At 35.7% G+C, this 23816-nt stretch overlaps 2 protein-coding genes across 2 annotated transcripts in view; one reads left to right on the forward strand and one right to left on the reverse strand.

Moving 5' to 3' along the window:
- The window catches only part of LOC125658977 (platelet endothelial aggregation receptor 1-like), a 34985-nt gene extending 23368 nt beyond the window's left edge, over positions 1-11617 (forward strand). The window contains exons 8-11 of the mRNA XM_056143018.1: positions 3404-3538; positions 9802-9913; positions 10193-10248; positions 10338-11617. Of these exons, the coding sequence (XP_055998993.1) occupies positions 3404-3538; positions 9802-9913; positions 10193-10248; positions 10338-10846 (812 nt within the window). The 3' untranslated portion in view covers positions 10847-11617. The remainder of the gene's footprint in view (positions 1-3403; positions 3539-9801; positions 9914-10192; positions 10249-10337) is intronic.
- Positions 11618-18889: 7272 nt separating this feature from the next.
- On the reverse strand, positions 18890-21286 carry LOC125657537 (uncharacterized). Its single transcript, XM_048888180.2, has 3 exons — positions 20884-21286; positions 20095-20164; positions 18890-19560 (listed from the first exon to the last, which is right to left on the reverse strand). The coding sequence occupies exons 1-3, from the start codon at positions 21114-21116 to the stop codon at positions 19018-19020; spliced, it is 846 nt and encodes a 281-aa protein (XP_048744137.2). The 5' UTR covers positions 21117-21286; the 3' UTR covers positions 18890-19017.
- Between the last annotated feature and the right edge of the window lie 2530 nt (positions 21287-23816).

Raw genomic sequence — 23816 nt, forward strand, 5'->3', positions numbered from 1 at the left:
GGTTGTTGGCTGCAAACAATATGAATTTTGAAAAAGAATGAATGCGGAAATCGGCCGTTTTCGCTACGCAAAGTCACTATTTTGCGTGTTATAGAACTGATGCAAACTGTTCCATCATTTAACCTCATAAACTTTTACTTACTTTGCGATTTAATGAATACATGTATGTCCAAGTCAAACAATTAATGCTTTCCCTAGTTTGCCATAAAAATCTGCACCTAATAAATGCAGATGATGTCTGTCTTTCGAGTCACGGAGGCGGGTCAAAAATCCACCGCATGATGAATGGAAATTATTCTACTTTCGTTTTTAAAGGTCACGGGAATATGTTTGGACGTCCTGTCTTTTCAAAGAAAGATTATTTAAGAATAAATTGAATTAAAAAAAAAAAAAAAAAAAAAAAAACCAAAGACATGCACAGACCTTTAATAACTCGAATTTATTTTCTTTTTACAAAAATCGGACCAAAATTCGTTCATTTTCTGCAAAAATGGGTACTGATACGTTATATCTCAAGAGCTAGATAGTTGGGATGTCTGTTACTTTTTTCGCTAAATTTTAATCTATCTTTAATACAAACATATCAAATATAATGCATAAAACTTATTGCTAATAATATATTGACGTGTTTGTGCGGTGGGTTTTTTTTTTTTTTTTTTACATCAATTTTAACGTACATGCATGTATGTATATATGATGCATGTTGAAATTAAATATTACTACATTAGTAATTAGATATTGATTCCAAAGGTTCTTAAAACGGTTTAAATTAAAAAATAAAATAACAGTAAATCATTATTTATACCTTCCAGCGAGATGTGGTTTCTTTAAAACGTCGAAAACCTGTGATCAATTTGAAACTTCGACCATTGTTGTGGCAGATTTTTTTCTATATCGCATATGATTGATTGAATATTGTTTAACACCTCTCTTGAGAATATTTCACTCATGGAGACCTCACCACTGCCGGTGAAGGGCTGCACAATTTAGGCCTATGCTCGGCGCTTATGGCCATTGAGCAGGGAGGGATCTTTATCGTGCCACACTTGCTGTGACACGGGACGTCAGTTTTTGCGGTCTCAGCCGAAGACCGCCCCATTTATATTAGTCGCCTCTCACGACAAGCAAGGGGTACTGAGGACTTACTCAAACCTGGATCCCCACGGGATCATATATATATATATATATATATATATATATATATATATATATATAATAAATGCACATTTACAGGTACACACATATATGTGTGTGTTGTAATGATTGTTACTAAAAGTTTATATTAGTATTGACGTACACCCCCTCCATGATTAGGAAAACTGGAGTATATAACCTTAAGGTGAAGTAGACACCTCTCTCTCTCTCTCTCTCTCTCTCTCTCTCTCTCTCTCTCACGTCAAGGTGTTCTGGATAGGCCTGGCCCGCACATTGAAATACGAAAATACATGCATGATATTTATTAAATTCATTTTTAAAAAAGGTGTGTTGTAGTTACATATACTGTCTTTTGGAAATAGACACGTAGCATCATTTATCGGGGGGGGGGGGGGGGTGATAAGTTGGTACTTAATTAGCAAATAAAAAAAACTTTCTGCCTGATCTTCGAATTCTTAAATCGTCGGGGAGTGTGTGTGTGTGTGTGTGTGGGGGGGGGGGGGTTATCCTTTGCTACATGGGTTCAATTCATAATTGTAAGCCTATTTTTTTCTCATTCAATACTACTATCAAGAATAGGGGGTGGGGGGGGGGGGTCACTCAATATACCACATTGTCTATACATGTACTCAAACAACTTCCCAGAGTCCGTTCTAGATTTAGACTGAATGTCGGTGTATACAATGACATGCCCACTGACTGATATAATTTTCATTTATCAAAGATGAACACTATATGGAGAGAGAGAGAGAGAGAGAGAGTTGGAACTACTCTTTGTTGACCATTTAGGGGAATGTCAGGGCCGTAAGTAGGGTTCTAAATCAGGGGAGGCAGGGGATTGGGGGCCGCCGATTGACTTTACGACTGAAAATGACACTTTTTAAATCCCAATTTATCATGTTTGTGTTTCATTTGTACTATGTAAAGAATCGTAATATGGTGTCAAAGACAAAGGTGCTTGTCTTCATTTTAAACATATATCCTATAATATAACATTTATATAATTTTATTTTCTTTTTTGCCAAAAAATCAGACGAGGCAGTTGCCTCGTCTGCCTCATCGGCAGTTACGGCCCTGAATGTAAAGATATAAACACGGACGCATTTTTGTGAGGTTTTTAAAAACATTTGCTACATGAAATATACCATCTGAAGTTACATGCATATTACTTGACGTGTTTTGTTGTACCCAAGAAAATGATATCCCATTCATGCAACATAAATTTGTATCGTTTAGTACATGTACATTTACCACACTTTATTCAATATATTTTGTAAATACCCACAGCAGGCAGACATATTTTATTCGTATGTACTGTAACATGTATATTGCATAGACATGTAAGCAGACCTGTTATATAGTCCTTGGTGTACATGACATAACAAGTAATTTTATCCGACTCAATCGACGTTTTTAATCGAATTGTTTATATTTATGACCAAAACAAAAACAAAAAAAACAAGAAAAAGAAAATTCAAGAGCCATTTTATTTTCCATATTTCATTTGAATAGGAGGACATTGAACAGCACCTTCGAAAATATGATTGCGTTCTACTCAACAATTTTTGACAAATACAGGCATTATTTTCCTCACTCTGATTAACACAAAATTCTTCCGCAAAATGTCTATGACCACGATAAAGTTACATGTAAATGAATAATGTATTTCCCATAGCATGCCAGTTTTCAATAGTCTTTGATCTCAATGAGTATTTTTATATAAAAAGTTAAAATTGTAACTTTTAGAAAAATATTCTAGAAGAATCAGGGGACTGTAAATCCTATAAGGTCAATGACGTCGTTCCGAAAAAGCGACCGTCGGAAGATAGCGTCAGAGTTAAAAATGCAATATTGTAAAGTTATTTTCTCAATATCAGCAACAAGTAAATGGTACATGTTATATATGAATGAAACGAGAAAATTATCACCTTTCTACCTGCAAAATATGATCGGATTTTGAAGAGCGGCCAATTTTGGCCAATAACGTTCCTTGTCCTTTATCATCGTTCCCTTAATTAAATGCTTAAAACATTTGCATGTAAAAAGTGAGAATATTATTTAAAAAGTAAATATAGTGGGAACCAATAATGACATGAGAACAAAAATTGTCGAACTTCTTACCATACACCCTAAAAATGGAAACTAGTATTGATATTCACACGAGGAGTTAGATTATTCACATGAGCGAATTCAATAACGGAGACAAGTGTTCATAGTGTGGATTTTTTAAATCCATCTTTCATTCCAGAATGTGTGGGGAGTTTTGGCATCAACTGCAGTCAAGACTGTCCGAAGGGATACTATGGAAAACAATGCAGTGAGAAATGTACATGCAATGTCAGTCAGTGTGACGATATACTGGGTTGTCTGGCAGCTCCTCCGGGTATTGTAGTATTTGTCTCGTTTGATTCACGTTTGCCTTACGTCAGCAGACAATTATGTCCACATCATATTCGTACAAAACTTTACTGTTCCATTGAGGGTTTTCCATATGTTATTTGAAGAAGTTACAGCTAGTCTATACTTGGATTTTTCAACACCTGAATACAGATTGAACTCTATTATTATGGATGTTGCCTATCACATGCTCTTTAAACCAGCACGGGTCCTGGATGATATTCCTTTCAAATCATGCCACAAGTTCCTTAAGCTCAAAACAAACAAGGGAATAGATAACATAAGCAACATTCTTCATCATAAAAGGGTCCAGTCGTGTATTCCAACTTATTTCGAGTTCAAGTCTACACCCTGTACTTCCTACAGCTATACTTTTACTATTGCATACAAACCTTTTAATTATAAAGAAACTTTGCAGTGCCTAGATATATACCATATTCTACGTAATCCACCAATGTGTTCTTGCTTTTCATCTTCTGTCAATTATAGGACAGCTGGACATGTCATTTCTAGTGATGTTGATATAGTTGAAAATGAGGACCACAAATCACTTCTAAAAGGTCCTAAATACAGCGAACCTCGGTCTTTTAATTAGCGATAGAACTTCATCTCTATTATGAATTCTTTCAAAGATTATACGCCATCATGGGCTTAGTAAGAAAATGAAGAACTTGATACATTGTCAGAATTGGTTACACGTATAAGAGGAATATTAAAATCCTGCATTAGACATATTAAAACAAAATTACGTACCATCTATTCCTCTGTGTTTAGTAAGCCAGAAGTGATAAAAGAATTAGATAGGTGACATGAGGAATATGTTTTGGTTCATGCTGACAAATCTTGTAACAACATTGTCTTTCTTCGTAAGGCTCATTATTACAACTGTATTTTAAACGCACTTGACATTAATTCCACCTTGGTAATCGTACTTATACTCCAACTGCCCTTTCAAAAATGAAATTCTTCAAAACCATGCTTCAGATTTAGACACATTTAATATCCCAGTCAATGGGTCAAATGAATATGAGTTACCGTACCTATACTAGATTCCTAAACTACATAAAACCCCTTACAAACAAAGATACATTGCTGGATCTAGTAAGTACTCTACCAAGCCCCTATCTTTTCTCCTCACGAAAATATTAACAGCTGTGAAGGAGAAACTTCAAACTTACTGTGCGACTACATATGACAGAAGTGGTGTTAATCAAATGTAGATTCTAAAAAAAATTCTAAAGAACTTTTAGTAAACTTGAAATCGCAAAACTTTTCCCAAATCAATAACGTCAAAACCAATGCCTTTTCAACACTATACACGACCATTTCTCACAATAAATTAAAGACTAGACTTTTTCACATCAAAGACAGTTGCTTCTTCAACAAAAATGGAAAAAGGAAATACAGCATTTCTATCTAGTGATCAGTCATCCAAAAACTTACTTTGTTAAATACCACTCTGATTCCACGCACAAGTACTCTGAAGTTGAAATAAAAACAATATGCTAGAGTTCCTCATTCACAATATCTTCGTGGTCTTTGATAATCTGGTCTTCCAACAGTGTGTTGGAATTCCCATGGGCACGAATTGTGCTCCTTTGTTAGCTGACCTGTTTCTATATTCATACGAAGCAGAATTAATTCAAAAACTTCTACGTGAGAAGAAAAAAAAATCTCTTGCTATGGCCTTCAATTCGACATTTAGATATATCGACGACGTTTTGTCTATTAACAATAACAACTTTCATTCATATGTCGATTCGATATGGTCCTGTGAGCTCGAAATAAAAGACACCACAAAGTCGTCCACATCTGCTTCATACTTCGATATTCTATTGAAAGTAGACATTAACGGCAAACTGACTACTCAACTGTATGACAAACGGGATGATTTCAGCTTCTCCATTGTAAATTTCCCATATTTATATAGCAATATTCCACCTACATATGGTGTTTATATCTCTCAACTGATTCGATACGCAAGAGCTTGTTCTGAGTATAGTTAGTTTTTAAATCAAGGTAAGCTACTGACAAACAAATTGATGGTACAGGGGCTTCAACAGTCTCGATTGAAGTCAGCATTTCGCAAATTATATGGTTGTTATAACGATGTAGTTCGTCAATACAACCTATCATTGGGTCATATTCCAAGCGAAATCTTGCGAGAGTTAACATTTACAATCATTCTCGTTCGAGTCGCCGACCAGCGCGGTACGCTGATCTACTGGACTTTGTGGAACAATGGTATAGATTTATTTTTTTTAAAAGTCTTCATATATGTGCACGTATTATTTTGTTATTTTAGAAATGGTGGTAATACTTAAGAAGGAACCTCCTTCTTTTAATTTTACGTTTTAAGGAGGCAGATATCGATGATTTTGACATTGATATTCCCGCACGACTTAAGGAGGAACATAGGCTGGACAGATATTCTTTGGATGAACTGGAGGGAGAGTTTTATGCATTATGTGGGGAAAAAGCGCTGGATTTCTACAATCTAGCTGGAAAACCAAGGGCCAAAGAGTCTGCTATGATTTTATTAAACATTGCGATCCATTTAGCAAATGAAGTGGGAGCACCAAGATCCACTCCATTGGCTCTGCATCAACCTAATCCGCAGGTTGTGAATACGGGTAGGGGGTTGACCCCCTCAGTTACTGCTTCTGCTAGCACTAGTGGTCAAGGCATAGGTAGCGATGCTGGAGGTGCTATAGATCTGACCAATCAAGATTCTCAGCAGAATCCATTGGAGGACAGGATGGCTGCAGTTGAGAAAGTATCCAGGACCTGAAGAAAAGTACAAGCAAAGGTTCACAGGTCGAGGAAGCTATTCGTCAAATAAGTGTTTTGGCAGGTCGGCCAAAATTGACATCCCCGGCTGTTATTATAGCAGCTGTTGAGTCTCTTGTGGACGTTGCAACTCGTACATCAGATAAAAATTTAGATTATTATTGCAAAGCCCTTCAGGCTTGCCGTAGGTTTGAATCAAGTCCAGATTTATGTAGTCTATGTTTACGACTTAAAGGGTCCCTAGAAGATAAAAAAAAAATCAGCTGCTATAGCAGAGTGGACAAAGCAACAAAAGTATGAAGACCCTAAAGAAAATAATCCTCAGGTTACTGGTAATTTAGATGAGGGTCTTAACTCTCAAGGTATCCCTCAGTTTCCGTTTTGGCCACAGATGTTGGCACCATCCCCTAATGGAAATAATTTTGCTCCAAATATGCAGTATTTCAGACCCTACCCATTTTTTGGAGGGCCTATGGGAAATACGGGATAGCCAAGGATGGGTGGTCAGTGTTTCTTTTGTAAAAAAATAAATAAATAAATAAAAGGGGTCATTTTGTTGCAAAATGCCCAAAGTTGATGGATAGCAAGGTCAAATGAATTTGAGATTTAGAATTTAAGTATTTTGTGCATTAGGTATTGCATTGTTGGTATTTGCAAGTTAGTCAACATAGAAGATACTATGTTAAAAAGATACTTTGTACATGATGTATAGTTCTACTTAGTGTTTTTTGTTACATTTTGTCCCATGTGTTGATAAACTGATAACTTTGGCTTCTCTTTCTTTGACCTATAGGGATCTAATCCTAAGTGGTATTTTTATCACGCAGGTCAAAGTTTGGGTTGCCTTTCACTCTGTGGTTTTCTTTACAGGGATCTGATCACAGTTTTTTTCCATTCCTGAATGGGAATTGAAGACCGGGTTTGATCCAACAGTAATAAAAGTTCAAAAAGGATCATTTACAATGGTTAACCACTGAGGGAAGGTAACCCAGACTTTGGCCTCCACTCTCTCTGCTGAAGAGGTTTTAAAGGGTTCTAGTAACCATGTTTTCAAACTTGAGGAATTAGCATTTCATAATCCAGATGATTTTCAATCGGGGGGAATACATAGGTTTATATCAGAATGGGAAAAAGTATGCCCAATGGAGGAGTCTTATGTATTAGATTGGCTTAGGGCATGGGTGGATGCAACCAGATATTTTACTCATTTTAAAGGGAATTTTAAAGGCAAGTCATACGATTCTGAAACTCCTCCACCTGCTATTTTTCAAAATGCTTTGATTTGTGAGAAATTTCAAGATTTTTTTATTAGTACTCTAGAAGCTAGAGTTAAAAATGGTTCACTTAAGATATGGGGGCAAGTAGGAAAAGGTATGATACCGACTGGTTATTGTAGGTCCCTGGGAATTCCAATGTTGCAGTATATTGACGATCGCTTTGTAGGGGAAGCAAATGTTAGCATCCAAGAATCGGGTGTTCAGAGGGCGAAGAGGGCAATTTATGCAGTATGTCAGATTTTTTCTCCATTAGGATATTATTTCAGCTTAGCCAAATGTAATTTGGAACCTGGCCAACAGTTAGAGTATTTGGGTAAGATTATTTCCCTTTCTTTGTCGGGATCATCATCTCAAGCTCAGATAATGAATCATATTGGATGATTTTCAAAATCTAGTTTAATACGTTATAATGAGTTGCCTAATATATTACAAACAAATTTTGTGTCTGATTTGATTGTGTCAACAGCTGGAGCTTGGTACAAATCTTCAAATTGTACAAAAAATCTACCAAATGCTTTTCAGGATAGAATGTAGTAATAGCATTTCTATTTTTGCATGTATCAATTTATATTTTCTAGTTTTCAAATTTTGTACGTGTTTTTTTTTTGAGAAGTTTGTTTGCAATGCATATAATCATATCATTTCATTAAGGTTTTGTTGTCATGATACTTGGGACAATATGTTGGATGATATATTGAAAATAATACATATATTGTATATATATATTGAAATGATACCTTGTTTTAGAAAGTGTTTTCTTTAACTTTTACGAAGCAATGCCACCATTTAATGCCATTGCATATATTAGTGTTGGGGATTTCACTTATTTCGTCTGAGGATTTAACAATGTGCGACTTTAAACTATCCTCCTACACCTAGGAACATGAATCAATTTCAGAGTGAGAATACACTATTGAGCGAATACTGTAGTCAATTATGGTCAAAAGTCATGATGGACTTCAGTGATTTCAGTATTGGGATTTGAGTATTGGGTTTGGTGTTACATGTGCTGTTTTATTGTGGGTAAGCATTGGAACATTGAATTTGTCTGCTGTTTTACCCAATACTTAACCTAGACAAATGTTAAGTGAGTGAGATATTGCTTGGAATATATTTATATTCCAAGCGAGATCTCGCGAGAGTTAACATTTACAATCATTCTCGTTCGAGTCGCCGATTAGGAGGTACCATCTGGTTAATAAGAATTGCCAATTTGTCTGTTTTGGTGGGCGATGTAAGAAAAAGGGAAAGAAAAAAGTTTGAGTCAGCAATTCCATTCATTCACATTTGTCTGCTGTTTTACCCAATACTTAACCTAGACAAATGTTAAGTGAGTGAGATATTGCTTGGTATATATTTAAATGCTGTCTGACGTGTTTCATACCGATTGTTAAGCCGTTTTTGGCACACTGATTTTGACTACGGATAACTCCGTTTACCTGATCAGGATATGGGGCTCACGGTGGGTGTGACCGGTGTGACCGGTCGACAGGGGATCCTTACTCCTCCTAGGCACCTGATCCCACCTCTGGTATCTCCAGGGGTCCGTGTTTGCCCAACTATCCATTTTGTATTCCTTATAGGAGTTATGAGATTGGTCAATGTTTTTATAAGGTATAAAGTACCTGATATGAATTTCGAAAATCATATGGTCCTTATAACTATATAATTTACAAATGCAACCTGTCGTTAGGTCCAATGCTGTCTGATGTTTTTCATACCTAGTGATATGCCGTTCTTTACATACTGATTTTGATTATGGGTTACTCCGTCTACCTGATCAAGATATGGGGCTCAAGGCGGGTTTGGCCGGTCAGTAGGGGGTGCTTACTCCTTCTAGACACCTAATTCAAAGTATGTGAGGAGGTCCGTATATCTTCTCTTAATTTTGTATTCTTTATAGGATGCAAAACTAATACGGTACCAATTTTGATGCACCAGATGCGCATTTCGACAAATAATGTCTCTTCAGTGATGCTCAACCGAAATGTTTGAAATCCAAAATAACAATGAAGTTTTAGAGCTATTATAGGGGAAAACAGTGTGCCAAAAAAGTGGAGTCAAATTCGTCCAAGGATAAGAGCTATGCGTGAAGGAAATAATCTTAAGTTTTGTAATAATTGATCACTGATCGTTAACTTGACTTGTTCATGTAAATACGTAATTCTGATTTTATTATCAGAAATCGAAAGTGACAAGCACCCAATCTTAGAACCAGTTCTACATAATGCTTTACCAACCTCACTGGTATGTGGAGTACTTTTAGTTGTCATGCTTCTAGTATTCATCTGCAGGTATGTTTATGTTAGATAGATAGATAGATATACAGCTCTTATAAATAGCTTAATTTGTTTAACAAGTTTGCAAATTAAACGTCTAAAATCCAAGATATTATCCTTATTATAATTATTTTATCCATCTATAAAGCGCAAAATTACATATAGTTTCTATGCGTTGAAACATGTTCATGAAACATTATGATCCGGGCATGTGGTCATGTTCCGTGGCGTTATGTTTCACATGTTGTTGCTGTTGTAACGTAGGTTGAAATACTTGTTTATTCTATCATAAAGGTACGCACGAAAATACATCCACCAGAGCCGATTATCCCGTAATACCACAACAAATAGTAAATGGAATCTTTCTCTAATTATATACTGATATTCAGAGTACAACTCTATACATAATGTTTTTTATATGTTGACTATGTTTTTACAGTGGATCATTTCGAGAATGACACTGCCTGTGTTTATGCCGCTGTAACACGTCCAAAGAAAAAAGTGTTGCTTAATGGTGTACTACAGAAAGATGCTACTTATGGAAACACAAGATTTAAGAGAAACGAAAATACGGAAAGGGAAAACAATTCGTCCAGATGTTCAGGAAAACAAATTTTACATGATGTTGACTCCCCATGCAAATGTTCAGAGCTGGAGGAAGTTTATGATGACACCGCTTGTAATACACATGCGTCATCATATTCAGAGCTGGAGAAAACCGCTTGTATTACGTCATCATGTTCAGAGCTTGAGGAAACAGTTTGTATTACGTCATCACCCAGGAAAGATGCTAAAAATGTTTCTTCTGAGCTGGAGAGTCAATCTGACTGCAGCTGTCATTTTCCAAATCAAAATAATGCAGAAGAAAGGATCTATCGAGGACACCAAACTTCCTTAAGAGAAACTAATAGCCAGTTTTATTATACTCTTGAAAAATGCACCGCGTAATTTATGGAACTGGGAGAAAAGAGGAGAATCCAACTTATCATTAAAATTCAATAACAATCATAGCAGACAAAATAATCCAACTCTTTAATCATTTGAAGAATAAGACTTGTTTGGTTAGTTGATTCAATCAAAAATGGCAATGTGGAAGAACAAAATGAGAACTAATAATATTGAAAATATCGAGGGACAGTTGAACTTGCAAATATTATCAGGGTAATTTGGCGCATGAAAAGTATGACTTTTGATATTCTTCACCCATATCTACCAGTTTAATATCCCTGAGGTTCTTCTGAACAATGTGATATGAATTTTGATAATATAACTAATACTTCTGTTCTAATGGCTGGAAATTCCGACAGAAAGGAAAGTAGGAAGTACGTATGAGAATTTCGTTTTTGAAAATACATGAGGGTATGAACTCTGACGCTTCACGCCCGCATATTTTCATGAAAGGAGGTAGTAAGCTTGAACAATGCACACTTTGCACAAATGCACACAACTCTTTTAATTTGTGCAAAACTCGAGCGTCTTAATATGGAATAGTGTTCCTACGGTAGTCTATTTTGACGTGGTGCTTATCTTGTTCAATCTCTGATTAAATTTGAATAAAGAATTTATCTTACTGATAAACACATGAAAGGGGTGAAGGGAAGTGAAAGGATTGATGGGAAGACGTGTACAGAGAGCGCTGAGACTTTTACTAACATAAAAGCAATGTTTGTGTCGTGTTGTTTACTGGTATCAAACTTAATAAAAGTTTATGTATTTAGAGTTTATGTATGCATTGATAATTCTGATATATTTACCGTTTACAATACATAAATGTATACGGTATCCACTGTACTTTGGAAAATAAATTGTTCAGGTATTCAATGTAAAACGAAAGGATAATGAACAATTTTGAAAGATTTAAATCAACATAAATTGTTATTGTGAAATAATGATGAAAGTGAAATAGATGAAATTCACATGACTAGTAAATGATTAGAAGCTGAATGTTTTACATTCAATACTGTTTTGAAGAGTTATTTGCCCTTTGTAAAAATAAGAGAAATCTAATTTTCTGAAAATGCGTGAGGTAAATGGTTAATTTTATTTCATATTTTCATAAAGAGAAAGTTTATTGAATTTTCTACCTAGAATATGTAAATTACAAATTACAACTATTTCATCTTCCCTTAGACTGCAAATGTTAAATTCTAGGTGAAATAAATCAAGAATTAAACAAAAGTTTGAACATTCCTATGGTAAATCATTTCTATTTGATGAACCCTTCAAAATGATACCATGATTACAAAAATCCCACCATACATTTACTAGATATGAAATATGGTCGTTATACATTGAATACCTTAATGGAAAAGGTCAAATTAATGTCATATATGAATGTTGGATGGACGCTCTTGGAATTCCCATGGGCACAAATGGTGCTCCTTTGTTAGCTTACATGTTTCTATATTCATATGAAGTAGACTTTATTCAAAAACTTCTACACGAGAAGAAAAAATCTCTGCGGCATTCAATTATCGACAACGTTTTGTCTATTAGCAATAACTTTAATTCATATGTCGATTCGATATATCCTTGTGAGCTCGAAACAAAAGACACCACAGGGTCGTCCACTTCTGATTCATACTTAGATATTTTATTGAAAGTAGACATTATTAACGGCAAACTGATAACTCAACTGTATGACAAACGGGATGATTTCAGCTTCTCTATCGTCAACTTCCCATATTTATGTAGCAATATTCCATTATCCCCTGTATATGGTGTTTATATCTCTCAACTGATTCGCTACGCAAGAGCTTGTTCTAAGTATAGTTAGTTTTTAAATCGAGGCAAGCTACTGACAGTACAGGGGCTTCAACAGTCTCGATTGAAGTCAGCATTTCGCAAATTCTATGGTCGATATAACGATCTACATGTAGTTCGTCAATACAACCAATCACTAGATCAAATGCTGTCTGCCGTGTGTCATAACGATTGTTAGGCCGTTCTTGGCACACTGATATTAACTCCGTTTACCTGATCAGGATATAAGGCTCACGGCGGGTGTGACCGGTCGACAGGGGATGCTTACTCCTCCTAGGCACCTGATCCCACTCCGAGTGTGTCCAGAGGTCCGTGTTTGCCAAACTATCTATTTTGTATTGCTTATAGGAGTTATGAGATTGATCACTGTTCGTTATCTTCGACTTTCATGAAGGAATTCGGACGTTACAATTTGTGAATGATAAAACCCCTTAGTGATAAAAATAGTATCATACAATTAAAACACGTGTTAAATCTATTCATTACACGACCAGCGGTCAATGCCTAACAATCGAACCAATTTTCCTTGATTATGTACAGTGTGGATGTGTAACTACATGTAAGTTTCAAAAGATGCAGGTAAGATTATGAAGTACTATGACTGATAGCACTAAATATATAGCAACTGAGAAAACCTGATAGTACGAAATATACAACTACTGATAGTACCAAATATACAAATACTGATAGTACCAAATATATAACTACTGATATCACCAAATATACAAATACTGATAGTACCAAATACACAAATACTGATAGAACCAAATATACAAATACTGATAGTACCAAATATACAACTAATGATAGTACCAAATATACAAATACTGTTAGTACCAAATATACAAATACTGATAGTACCAAATATACAACTAATGATAGTACCAAATATACAAATACTGATAGTAACAAATATACAAATACTGATAGTACCAAATATACAAATAGTGATAGTACCAAATATACAAATACTGATAGTATCAAATATACAAATACTGATACTACCAAATATACAACTAATGATAGTACCAAATATACAACTAATGATAACAGCAAATATACAAATACTGATAGTACCAAATATACAACTAATGATAGTACCAAATATACAATTACTGATAGTAACAAATATACAAATACTGATAGTACCAAATATACAAATAGTGATAGTACCAAATATACAAATACTGATAGTACCAATTATACAAATACTGATAGTACCAAATATACAACTAATGATAGTACCAAATATACAAATGCTGATAGTACCAAATATACAACTACTGATATCACCAAATATACAAATAGTGATAGTACCAAATATACAAATACTGATAGTACCAATTATACAAATACTGATAGTACCAAATATACAACTAATGATAGTACCAAATATACAAATGCTGATAGTACCAAATACACAACTACTGATATCACCAAATATACAACTACTGATATCAACAAATATACAAATACTGATAGAACCAAATATACAAGTACTGATAGTACCAAATATACAAATACTGATAGTAACACATATACAAATACTGATAGTACCAAATATACAAATAGTGATAGTACCAAATATACAAATACTGATAGTACCAAATATACAAATACTGATAGTACCAAATATACAACTAATGATAACACCAAATATACAACTACTGATAGTACCAAATATACAACTACTGTTAGTACCAAATATATTGCTACTGATAGTAACACATATACAACTAATGATGGTTCCGAATATACAACTACTGATAGTAACACATATACAACTAATGATGGTTCCGAATATACAACTAATGATAGTTCCAAATATATAACTACTGAGAGTATCAAGCATACAAATACTGATAGTGCCAAATATGCACCTACTATAAAGAATTACACCAGTCACGAGAGTTCTATGATTGAGCATAATGCCGTGAATTCACAAGCCCCACTCGTGCAATGGCCGCATCAAACCTAAGATGTAAAGATATGTAGTGATTGCTCCCTCGCTAAACACTCGGTATTTAGAAGGCGAAGATAACGAACAGTGATCAATCTCATAACTCTTATATGCAATACAAAATAGAGACGTTGGCAAACACGGGCCCCTGGATATACCAGAGGTGGGATCAGGTGCCTAGGGGAGTATAAACATCCCCTGTCGACCGGTCTCACCCGCGGTGAGCCCTATATCTTGATCAGGTAAACGGAGTTATCTGTAGTCAAAATCAGTGAGAGTGAGAATCACGGGTCTTTCGAATATGACCTTAAAACGGAAGTGGAGTGTCGCGACAGGCGTTGGGATGTTAAGGAACCCTCACTGCTACAGCCCTGAGCGCTAAGCATAGGTCTGTTTGTGGTACGTCACCTACAGCTAGCGATGTCTCAATATGAGTGAAAAATTCTAGATCTAAGAATGGACGTAAAAACAAACAAACGAACATACAAAAAGTTAGAACTTTACGAAAATTAAAACACGTTGTTTTTCAGATGGCTGAAAATAAGTGCATCCTCAAAGCTTTTGATTTCCCCTTCCTTATATTACATTCTACATTGATCTGCAGTTAAAATCAATGTTCAAACAAACTCAAAAACTCATTTTGAATCTTGAACTTCATACGTTACAAAGGTCGAGAAAGCTGGATGATTCTGAAGGTCACTAAACATTATTACACTCGGGAGAGGCACTGCATGATACATCTAACTTAAGGTATATGTGCCGTATTAAACAGTATTTTGTTCGATGTTAAAAAGCAGACTGTGTATTTTGTCGGTATGATAAGTTATGAAAAATGATATGATCTGACAATTTTGACAAATTATATACGGGTATTAAAGGAGTACTGGTCTACTCAATGTATATGTAAGAGGGAAGTGGTATTTATGAAGAAATGACGTTTACGGTTGATGTGCGCAAACACGCGAGAAAAATATTAGTAGTAACGTCATGGGAGACGAGGACGTCGTTTACAGTGTTTGTAGTTGTACTGAATGGTGGTTTCATGTTAAACATGAAATTCAATTCCCCGTCCCTTGTTTGAAGTGGTTCTCTCTATCCTGCTTTTCATCTGACTGTCTTTTATCGCTGAATGTGTCTCACCACAGCCTGCAGGTCGTCGCCATGTACATGTAATGCATGTATTTGTCCGCGTGCAACGTCACCTGATCATGAATATTTCGAAATGGGGCATTCGCTATCCGACTCGGAGAATACATGATTAATTTATAGGAAATTAGCTTGATTACTTTTTAATCCAATTGAATAAATTGTATAATCTTGGTAAAGTGGATAGCTTATACAGCTTGATATAAAACTTGTGCTTTTTTATTCCTACGAGAATATCCAAAGATTACGGTATACATGTATATACAATGTACATGCATCTTTAATATATATTGATGTGCCCTTCTTAACGTGCATATATAAAATATTTCCTGTTTTACTTCACTTAAAATTTTCATAAATTGATAATCTCAAAAAATTCATTTATGAATTATGATTATTTTTTTATTTTAACTTTACACTGAAACTGAAGATAAATTCACGATATTCCTCATTGTACACGTGTACTTGTAGGGGTTGTGTCACTGGTTTCCATAGTGACGAATGGAACTTCAGTCAGTACAGGGTGATCCAAAATGTCGGATACTATTTTGACCTTCAATATAATTGTCATCAGTCATCATACATGTACCCTTTTTATTTCTTACATTATTTAAAACTGCTATGAAAATGGTTTCAGATATTCTTGATCACCCTGTACAGTATAGATACTGCAGATAGTCTCTGTATAGACGTGATGTTAGGGCTCCACAGCAACTTTATTGTTTTATTTTAGTGGTCGAGTCTCGTGTTGTGCAGACTGTTTCCGTATCAACAACATTAATAAACGTGAGTATTGTCATTTAATTTGACCTGTCCCTTCTCCCCACACGTACTCACAGAGAGAGAGAGAGAGAGAGAGAGAGAGAATCATTTTATTATTCAGTCTGTATTGATTTGATGTGTTATATTTTGCTTTATGCAGTTTGCATAGGTTCCTTCGGTGTCAACGTCAAGAGGGAGGTGTGTACAGAGAGTTTTCATAGTTTGGAGTACAATTGTTCCGACATAAAAATTTGTATTATTACGTGTAAATTTGAATCCACTTAGCTTAAATCAACGACAATCATTGTGTAAGATAAGATATCGTATTTATGTCCACTTTAATGCTGAACTGTTCTGTTAGTTACATGTATGAGGTGTGCGTTTGAAAAATTGATGTCACATCACATATTAACATTATACAGTTGTTTGACCACAGTTATTCAATCAGTGTTTACATTATATCTGTAGTTCTGTGTATCTTTAAATCAACTTCCATCAGAACAACATAAATGGTGATACTGATCTTAAATTGTTTCATCTAAACATTAGAATAACGACAAACTGTTGGACGCGTCATTCGGAATGTCACCATTTTAACTTTTCTTAGTCTTGAATTATTTTTTCAAAAAATTAGGGATTTGTTTTGATGCTTTGAAAAATAAATGAAGTTATTAATTTATTACTGTCGCCTGTGTTTTACAAAAACCAAACACCTTGTAAACAGAGAAGGGGATATGTTCATTAAGCTTTTTGAGGACAGACAATTGCGGTCATATTGGAAACCATTTGTTTTTCTAATTAAAGAATAAAAGAAAAGGAACTGTATAAGACGGAAATACTTTTTTTTTTAAAAATCAAAATATTTCAGAAAATCAACATCTATCAAATATTCAGGAATCATGCTGGGGGTGGTCCTGGTGTTCAACAGGTGCCCGATGAAAATGGTGATAACGAGTCGGCCCTCTATTGTCGCCTCTCCTTACCTTCCAAGGTCATGATTTGAATATATTGGAATCTGTACTACCTGATAATGCTTGCATATTAATATGACTAATGATGGAGGTGCTGGCCTAGAGACGGCCATCTACCTGTAGATCACCATGTTAAACTTTGATACCCTATTGAAGCTCCATTGTACAACATGATTTGAACAAATTTGAATCTGTAATACCTGTGAATGCTTGTATATCAAAATATAAAACTTGGTTCCTCAGTTGTTAATCCACCATACCCCAGTGGCTATCATTTGAAAAACTTGAATCTATACTATATAAGGATGCATGCAAATCAATGTGACCCCTGCTGTCCTAGTGAAGATCGAATATATCTCTTGTGGTAATGTAAAACGCAACTTCTGCATGTTTGCTGAAAACGCTATGTTGTACTATTCTATACTTGAAGGAAATTTAATTAAACATTTTATTGTTAAACGTTTACCTAAAAGGGGATAAACGTAGATAATTTAATGAAAATTTGAAATGAATATCTGTGAAAATACAGGCAGTGTATACGGATTTATTTGAATGAAAGGTGAAGATAACGAGCAGTGATCAATCTCATAACTCCTATAAGCAAATAGATAGTTGGGCAAACACGGACCCCTGGAAACACCCGAGGTGGGATCAGGTGCCTAGGAGTAGTAAGCATCCCCTGTCGACCGGTCACACCCGTCGTGAGACCTATATCCTGATCAGGTAAACGGAGTTATCCGTAGTCAAAATCAGTTTGCCAAGAACAGTCTAACAATCGGTATGAAATACGTCAGACAGTATTTGACCCAATGATAGGTTGTATTGACGAACTAGATCGTTATAACGACCATATAATTTGCGAAATATTTACTTCAAACGAGACTTTTGAAACCCGTATACCATCAACTTGTTTGTCAGTAGCTTGCCTCGATTAATAAATTAACTATACGCAGAACAAGTTCTTGTGTATTGAATCTATCCTTGTTTTAGATGATACCAAACATCTAAGGTATATAGTGTAATCCCGTACGAACATTGAAACGACTCTAGTTGATCAGGATTGGCTGAAACAATGCTTTAAACCTAGTGTCAATTGTCACAAAACAAACAAATACATTTTGTTAAGAATCATTAAAGTCATTAAAAATACTTATTACATGTATAAAAGACATGTTTCATTTTTTTAATATACATATACTAAGTAATTTAACATATTAATCCCACACAAAAGCATATCCCCTTAAACTTCCATATCCTTTTACTGACTACCTCCTGGCGGCCGGTAATGAACGAGACAAGAGGAATACGATAATGGTTATCATAGTGATTATAACCTGCAGGTTCATATAACAACACTGCTTTATAGAATTTGAGTACCATTCACACTTCTCAAGATAATGAAAATTTTTAATAAAAACATTTCTTAGAAGATATCTAATACAGATACCAGTAATTAGGTCATGATATTTCATACAGCAGTAATTTGTCAGATTTGGACTCCGGACTTGAAATCACTCTCAGACTGAAGTTTTGTCGCACGGCCTTTTAGGTTTGGCCATCGTGGCTTCACCACAGAGAAGCGCATAGTGATTGTCCGACTCTGACTGTATATGACTGTAAGCAGGGTCGTCCGATTTTGGACGGTGGATCGAACGGTTCCCATGGTTTAATGTGTTGTAAATACCCAAATCATTATCGTCACTCTCCCTTACTGCATACAAGTGATGTGATTGACCACACCCTTGTTCTGTAGTGACGTCAGCATAGTCTTCACCGATCTTTTTCACACAACTGCTTCCACTAAAAATATTTTGGTATTGATTCGCATCGTCATCTAAAACACCTCCTTCTTGCTTTGTAATTATATTCTCATAGGTCTCTTGTGTGTTATTATTACTTTGTTGGTTAAGTTCAGCCTTGTCCTGTTCCAAACACATAAGATGCTTCCAATCAATTGTTCGGATGTAGTCGTACGTATATTTCTTGGACTCGGAAACCGCCAGTCGTTCACAATCGGGTATAACATCCGGGACAAATCCGACGTTTGCATACACACCTTCCTAAAAATGTAAAGTAATATTTGTTTACCTATATTGAAAGTCAGTGTATTCTGATATTTTGGGAAATTGTTTCTAATAGCATAGCGTTCCCCTCCCTGTGTTTCTACCCATCTGAGTTTACCGGTAAGCATATTTTAAAAAGGATATCAACTTTGACCCAGGATCAAAGCACCGCAGGGCATACTGATGTAGGCTTGTCTGATTGTCAGTCTGTTACGTAATACATAAAATGAAGATATAAAGAAAATATTGTGGTTGGGTGCAGAAGCCTGGATTTCTCCAAATAAACTTAAGTCAAAACTTGGACTTAAGTCTGAGATTTTACTCAGATTTTGACAGCTCAAATAGAAGAAAACTCTAACTTAAGTTTGAGATTTTTTTCGAGAAATCCAAGCCAGATCATCTCGAGGTCGAAGGTCAAACTTTTTCATTACGTTTTATTTAAGTGATAATTCAATTCTCTTCCATTTTGTTTCGTTCGAGGGTATCGGTGTTTTACAAACACATCTTGGTTTAGAGTACGGATACACTTACCGTGTGGTTCCCAGTGAAGCTGTTGAGTTGGTTTTCTGTCACTCGGACTTTATCCTTAATCTCAATTGCCCTAAATCATCAAACGATACGTAGTTCAATTGATTATTTTAAATTAAGCATTATCTGATGATGATACCGCAATGTAAGATTCAAAGGTCTGTAAATCAATTCTGTTACACATTAGTGATAGTAATTAACTCATGCAATACAACTTAGTATGACCATATGTGTTCTTTCCATAAATATCAGACTTTATACTCAATAAAACGTCTAAAGCAAACACACATTTATAAAGCAAACAGGGCGCACAACAAAAGACAACCGAATGCAGTTGCCAAGTGGTGAGGGCGTTTGCTTTGAAACTGTGTTTCCCGGGTTCGATTCTCAATTCGGTGCCGTGTCAAGCTTAAGACACAGGTAGTATCTGTTCTCTCGCCCGGCATTAGAAGTGAAAGTCACGTGTCTTTCGGATATGACGTACATATATGTAAGAAATGGAGGTCCTGTGTCAAGGTAAGCGTTGGCACGATAAAGAATTCCACTACTGCAGCCTTGAGTATATACCATGCATAGATTAGAATTGTGGCACGTCACTTCAAGATGTGAATGAAACGTAAATCAACCAAAAAAAAAAAAAACGTACACACGAAAAGAAAAAAAAAAAAAAACGAAAGAAAAGCAAAATACACGTACTTTCATCTACTAGAGTGCGACTTCTTGTGCTTTATCAACCAGCCTACACATCGTACTTTAACTACATTAAAAGTTTCAAAACCTGGCATAAATTACCTTTGTCTTTTTCTACTTTTCCGCACACAGAGTAAAATCATCACAATGACTACCACTGCTGAAACCAGGACTGAGGCAGAGGCGATGACCCAGGGCCACCAACTGATGAAAGTGTCCAGGTCTGGATTTGAAACGGTAGCGGACCCGCCAGTGGGTATAGCGGGGTCCAGTGGGGTTGTCATCGAGAGGAGAGGAGAGGCACTCTGGACGTCTGTCATTTTAGATATCCTCATCGCGAAAACGTCACAGAATTATTTCATATATGGATACTTGTCTTCATATGACACCAATAGCTTAATTACAGATTTATGTGATAACCAAGTTAGTCATTTTAATCCTATATATACGTCCCTCCCTAATCAATGTGTACGTGGTTGTGTGTCACGGAAAATTAAACATGGATACAATGTCTTGTCTGTTTATAATGTTAAGAGTTCAGAATATAGGGCCTTTATAGGATCTCCTTCATTAACTCTAAGTACTTCTTTATTTACTTATTTTGAATACAGGAAGTAAATATCAATATAAGAAACTAGTTCATTTGACGCACTGTGATATTTGCTAAAACGCAGATCAGCAAGGGCTAACAAATTGGGTTTGTCATAAGAATAAGGTCCTTGAATGACAAGAAACGTTATGAATACATGTATGAGTTGAAAATGTAAAGCACAATCAATTTTACATTAATTTGCTGAAATAAAAATCGCAAGAAAAAAGACCAAACAAGCTGAAATTTAAAAACTAGTTGTGCCTGGTTACTTGTTTGTTTTACGTCCAGGCTTCGAAAATTGTTCACTCACTGAGACATCACCAGTAGGTGAAGTACCACGATTTATCAACACACCTGCCGTGACGCAGGATATAAGACTAAAGCAATGTATGTACTCCGATCGCACTTTTAGAAATATCAAAATACGCTAAATATCAAAAAAGTACACATACAGAACTATTTGGCTGGACTTTTCACAATTCTTGGGACTTGTGGTTTGTAACATTTGGCCTGTGATTATGCACTTCAACTTTGTTCTGGACTTTCCAAAGGGTTTTAACTGAATAAAGTAATAGATTAAGAAAGATTTGGGTATAATGTCTGGACTGGAAATAGATAGTCGCTATCGTTGAATTTTAGACAGTTCATGTGAAAATCATATGGTTTCTGATTTTCTAAAGGAAAAAAACAGTAAAAAGAGGTAAATTCAGTTCAATTTCCATATTTTTTTCCCACTTATTTTCTTTTCGTAAGATGCTGAGCAAATTGTGATGCATTAATCATTCAGAAAATATCAAGAAACCATGAACGCAAAATTTCTAACCTCAAAACACTACAATTTCTTGAAATTTATGCCATAAAATTCAACGTATTTAATATCACTGCAATGCTTACATGTATACTTATTTGGAAAGTACATGTATGTAAAGAAACTACAAACAATTCTGCATTTTATTATATCATATCCATAAAAAAAAAAAAGAGCTACAAATAACGATGCAATTTTTTTTCTTTTAAAAAGGCATTTTTCTTTTAAATATACATGTACAGTGTATAGTGAAAAATGATATGATGAGTATAACTTATTCCAGGTATACTGTGGTCCGGGTGATACAAACTACAGTTCATCATTCACAAAATGAGAACACTGGCCCATCTCAATTCATTGCAACAGGAAGATAGAAAATGCAAAGATATAAACCCAGGCATCCTGAATCTCTAGTCAGGTGCTCTATTAACTAAGCTTTCTGGCCAACGGCGATCGAATCCGTTTAACCGCCTCATTCCTCCTTCTTTAAATGTCTTCAAAACATTGAAGACGTCGAACCAGAATTTTTATCCCCTGACAGGCATTTTAACCGTCAGTTCCAAGGGCTGGTCACGGCACCAAAAACAAAAATAAAGTCTATACGGGATAGAGTCCCACTATATACTCCATCACATGTTCGTATTTGCTCTCAGGGGCTGGTCTACGGCACCAAATGTAACAGGAAGGGAGAAAATGCAATGACCAGGCCGGGATTCGAACCCGGGTCCCCTGAATATGTAGATAGTTTTTTTGCCAACTGAGCTGACAATCAAACCTGTCTTACCGCCATCTGAACCATAGGCTTTAGTGAGCTTTTCTAATCATCTGTCCGTTGTTTGTCGTCGTCGGCGTTGTGAACTTTTCACATATTGATCTTCTTCAGAACCATTTGGCCAATTTCAACCAAACTTGGCGCAAAGCATCCTTGGGTGAAGGGATTCAAATGAATTCAGATGAAGGGCCGTGCTCTTTTCAAATGGGGAGATAATTACAAAAATGCAAAACTAGTCAAGAACCACTGCACCAGAAAAGCTAAAAATTACATGAAAGCTTCCTGATATACTGGTAGTGGAAATTTAAGTTCGTTAAAATCAGGACCCCTGGGGGCAGGGTGGGTCCACAACAGGGGATCAAAATTTTACATGTAAATTAAGCTTGATCTGTGTTTTAAGTAAGTTAGATATATGCCAGGTATACTACCTCAACTTTTAAAGATTGATTGATTGAATATTGTTTAACGTCCCTCTCGGGAATACTTCACTCATATGGAGTAGTCACCATTACCGGTGAAGGGCTACAAAACTTAGGCCTGTGCTCGGCGCTTACGGCCTTTGAACGGGGGGGGGGGGGGGGGGGGTCTTTACTGTGACACGGGACCTCGGTTTTTGCAAGCAAGGAAGGGGTACTGAGGACCTATTCTAACCCGGATCCACATGGGACTCGAGCAAAATGATATACATGTATATTAATGTATATTGTGTATTAATAGAAGCTAAAAATGTATTTGAATATGAATTTGCTCTACGCGTGGGCTTTATATTTTCTGAAAGGAACCCCCTTCCCCTGAATTTACGAACCTTTTCATTGATTTTAGCATTTTTGGCAATTTTATGCCTACTTCACGCTCTTGTCATA

Source organism: Ostrea edulis, chromosome 1 (assembly GCF_947568905.1).
Source record: "Ostrea edulis chromosome 1, xbOstEdul1.1, whole genome shotgun sequence".
NCBI classification, from domain to species: domain Eukaryota; kingdom Metazoa; phylum Mollusca; class Bivalvia; order Ostreida; family Ostreidae; genus Ostrea; species Ostrea edulis.

Bases quoted from the DNA above. Each gene is read 5' to 3' on its own strand.
- LOC125657537 (XM_048888180.2), bottom strand. From the start codon at position 21,116: ATGAGGATATCTAAAATGACAGACGTCCAGAGTGCCTCTCCTCTCCTC. The intron at 20,165-20,883 runs GTAATTTATGCC...TTGATGATTTAG, and splicing joins AAAAGTAGAAAAAGACAAAG to GGCAATTGAGATTAAGGATA. The intron at 19,561-20,094 runs GTAAGTGTATCC...TTACATTTTTAG, and splicing joins GCTTCACTGGGAACCACACG to GAAGGTGTGTATGCAAACGT.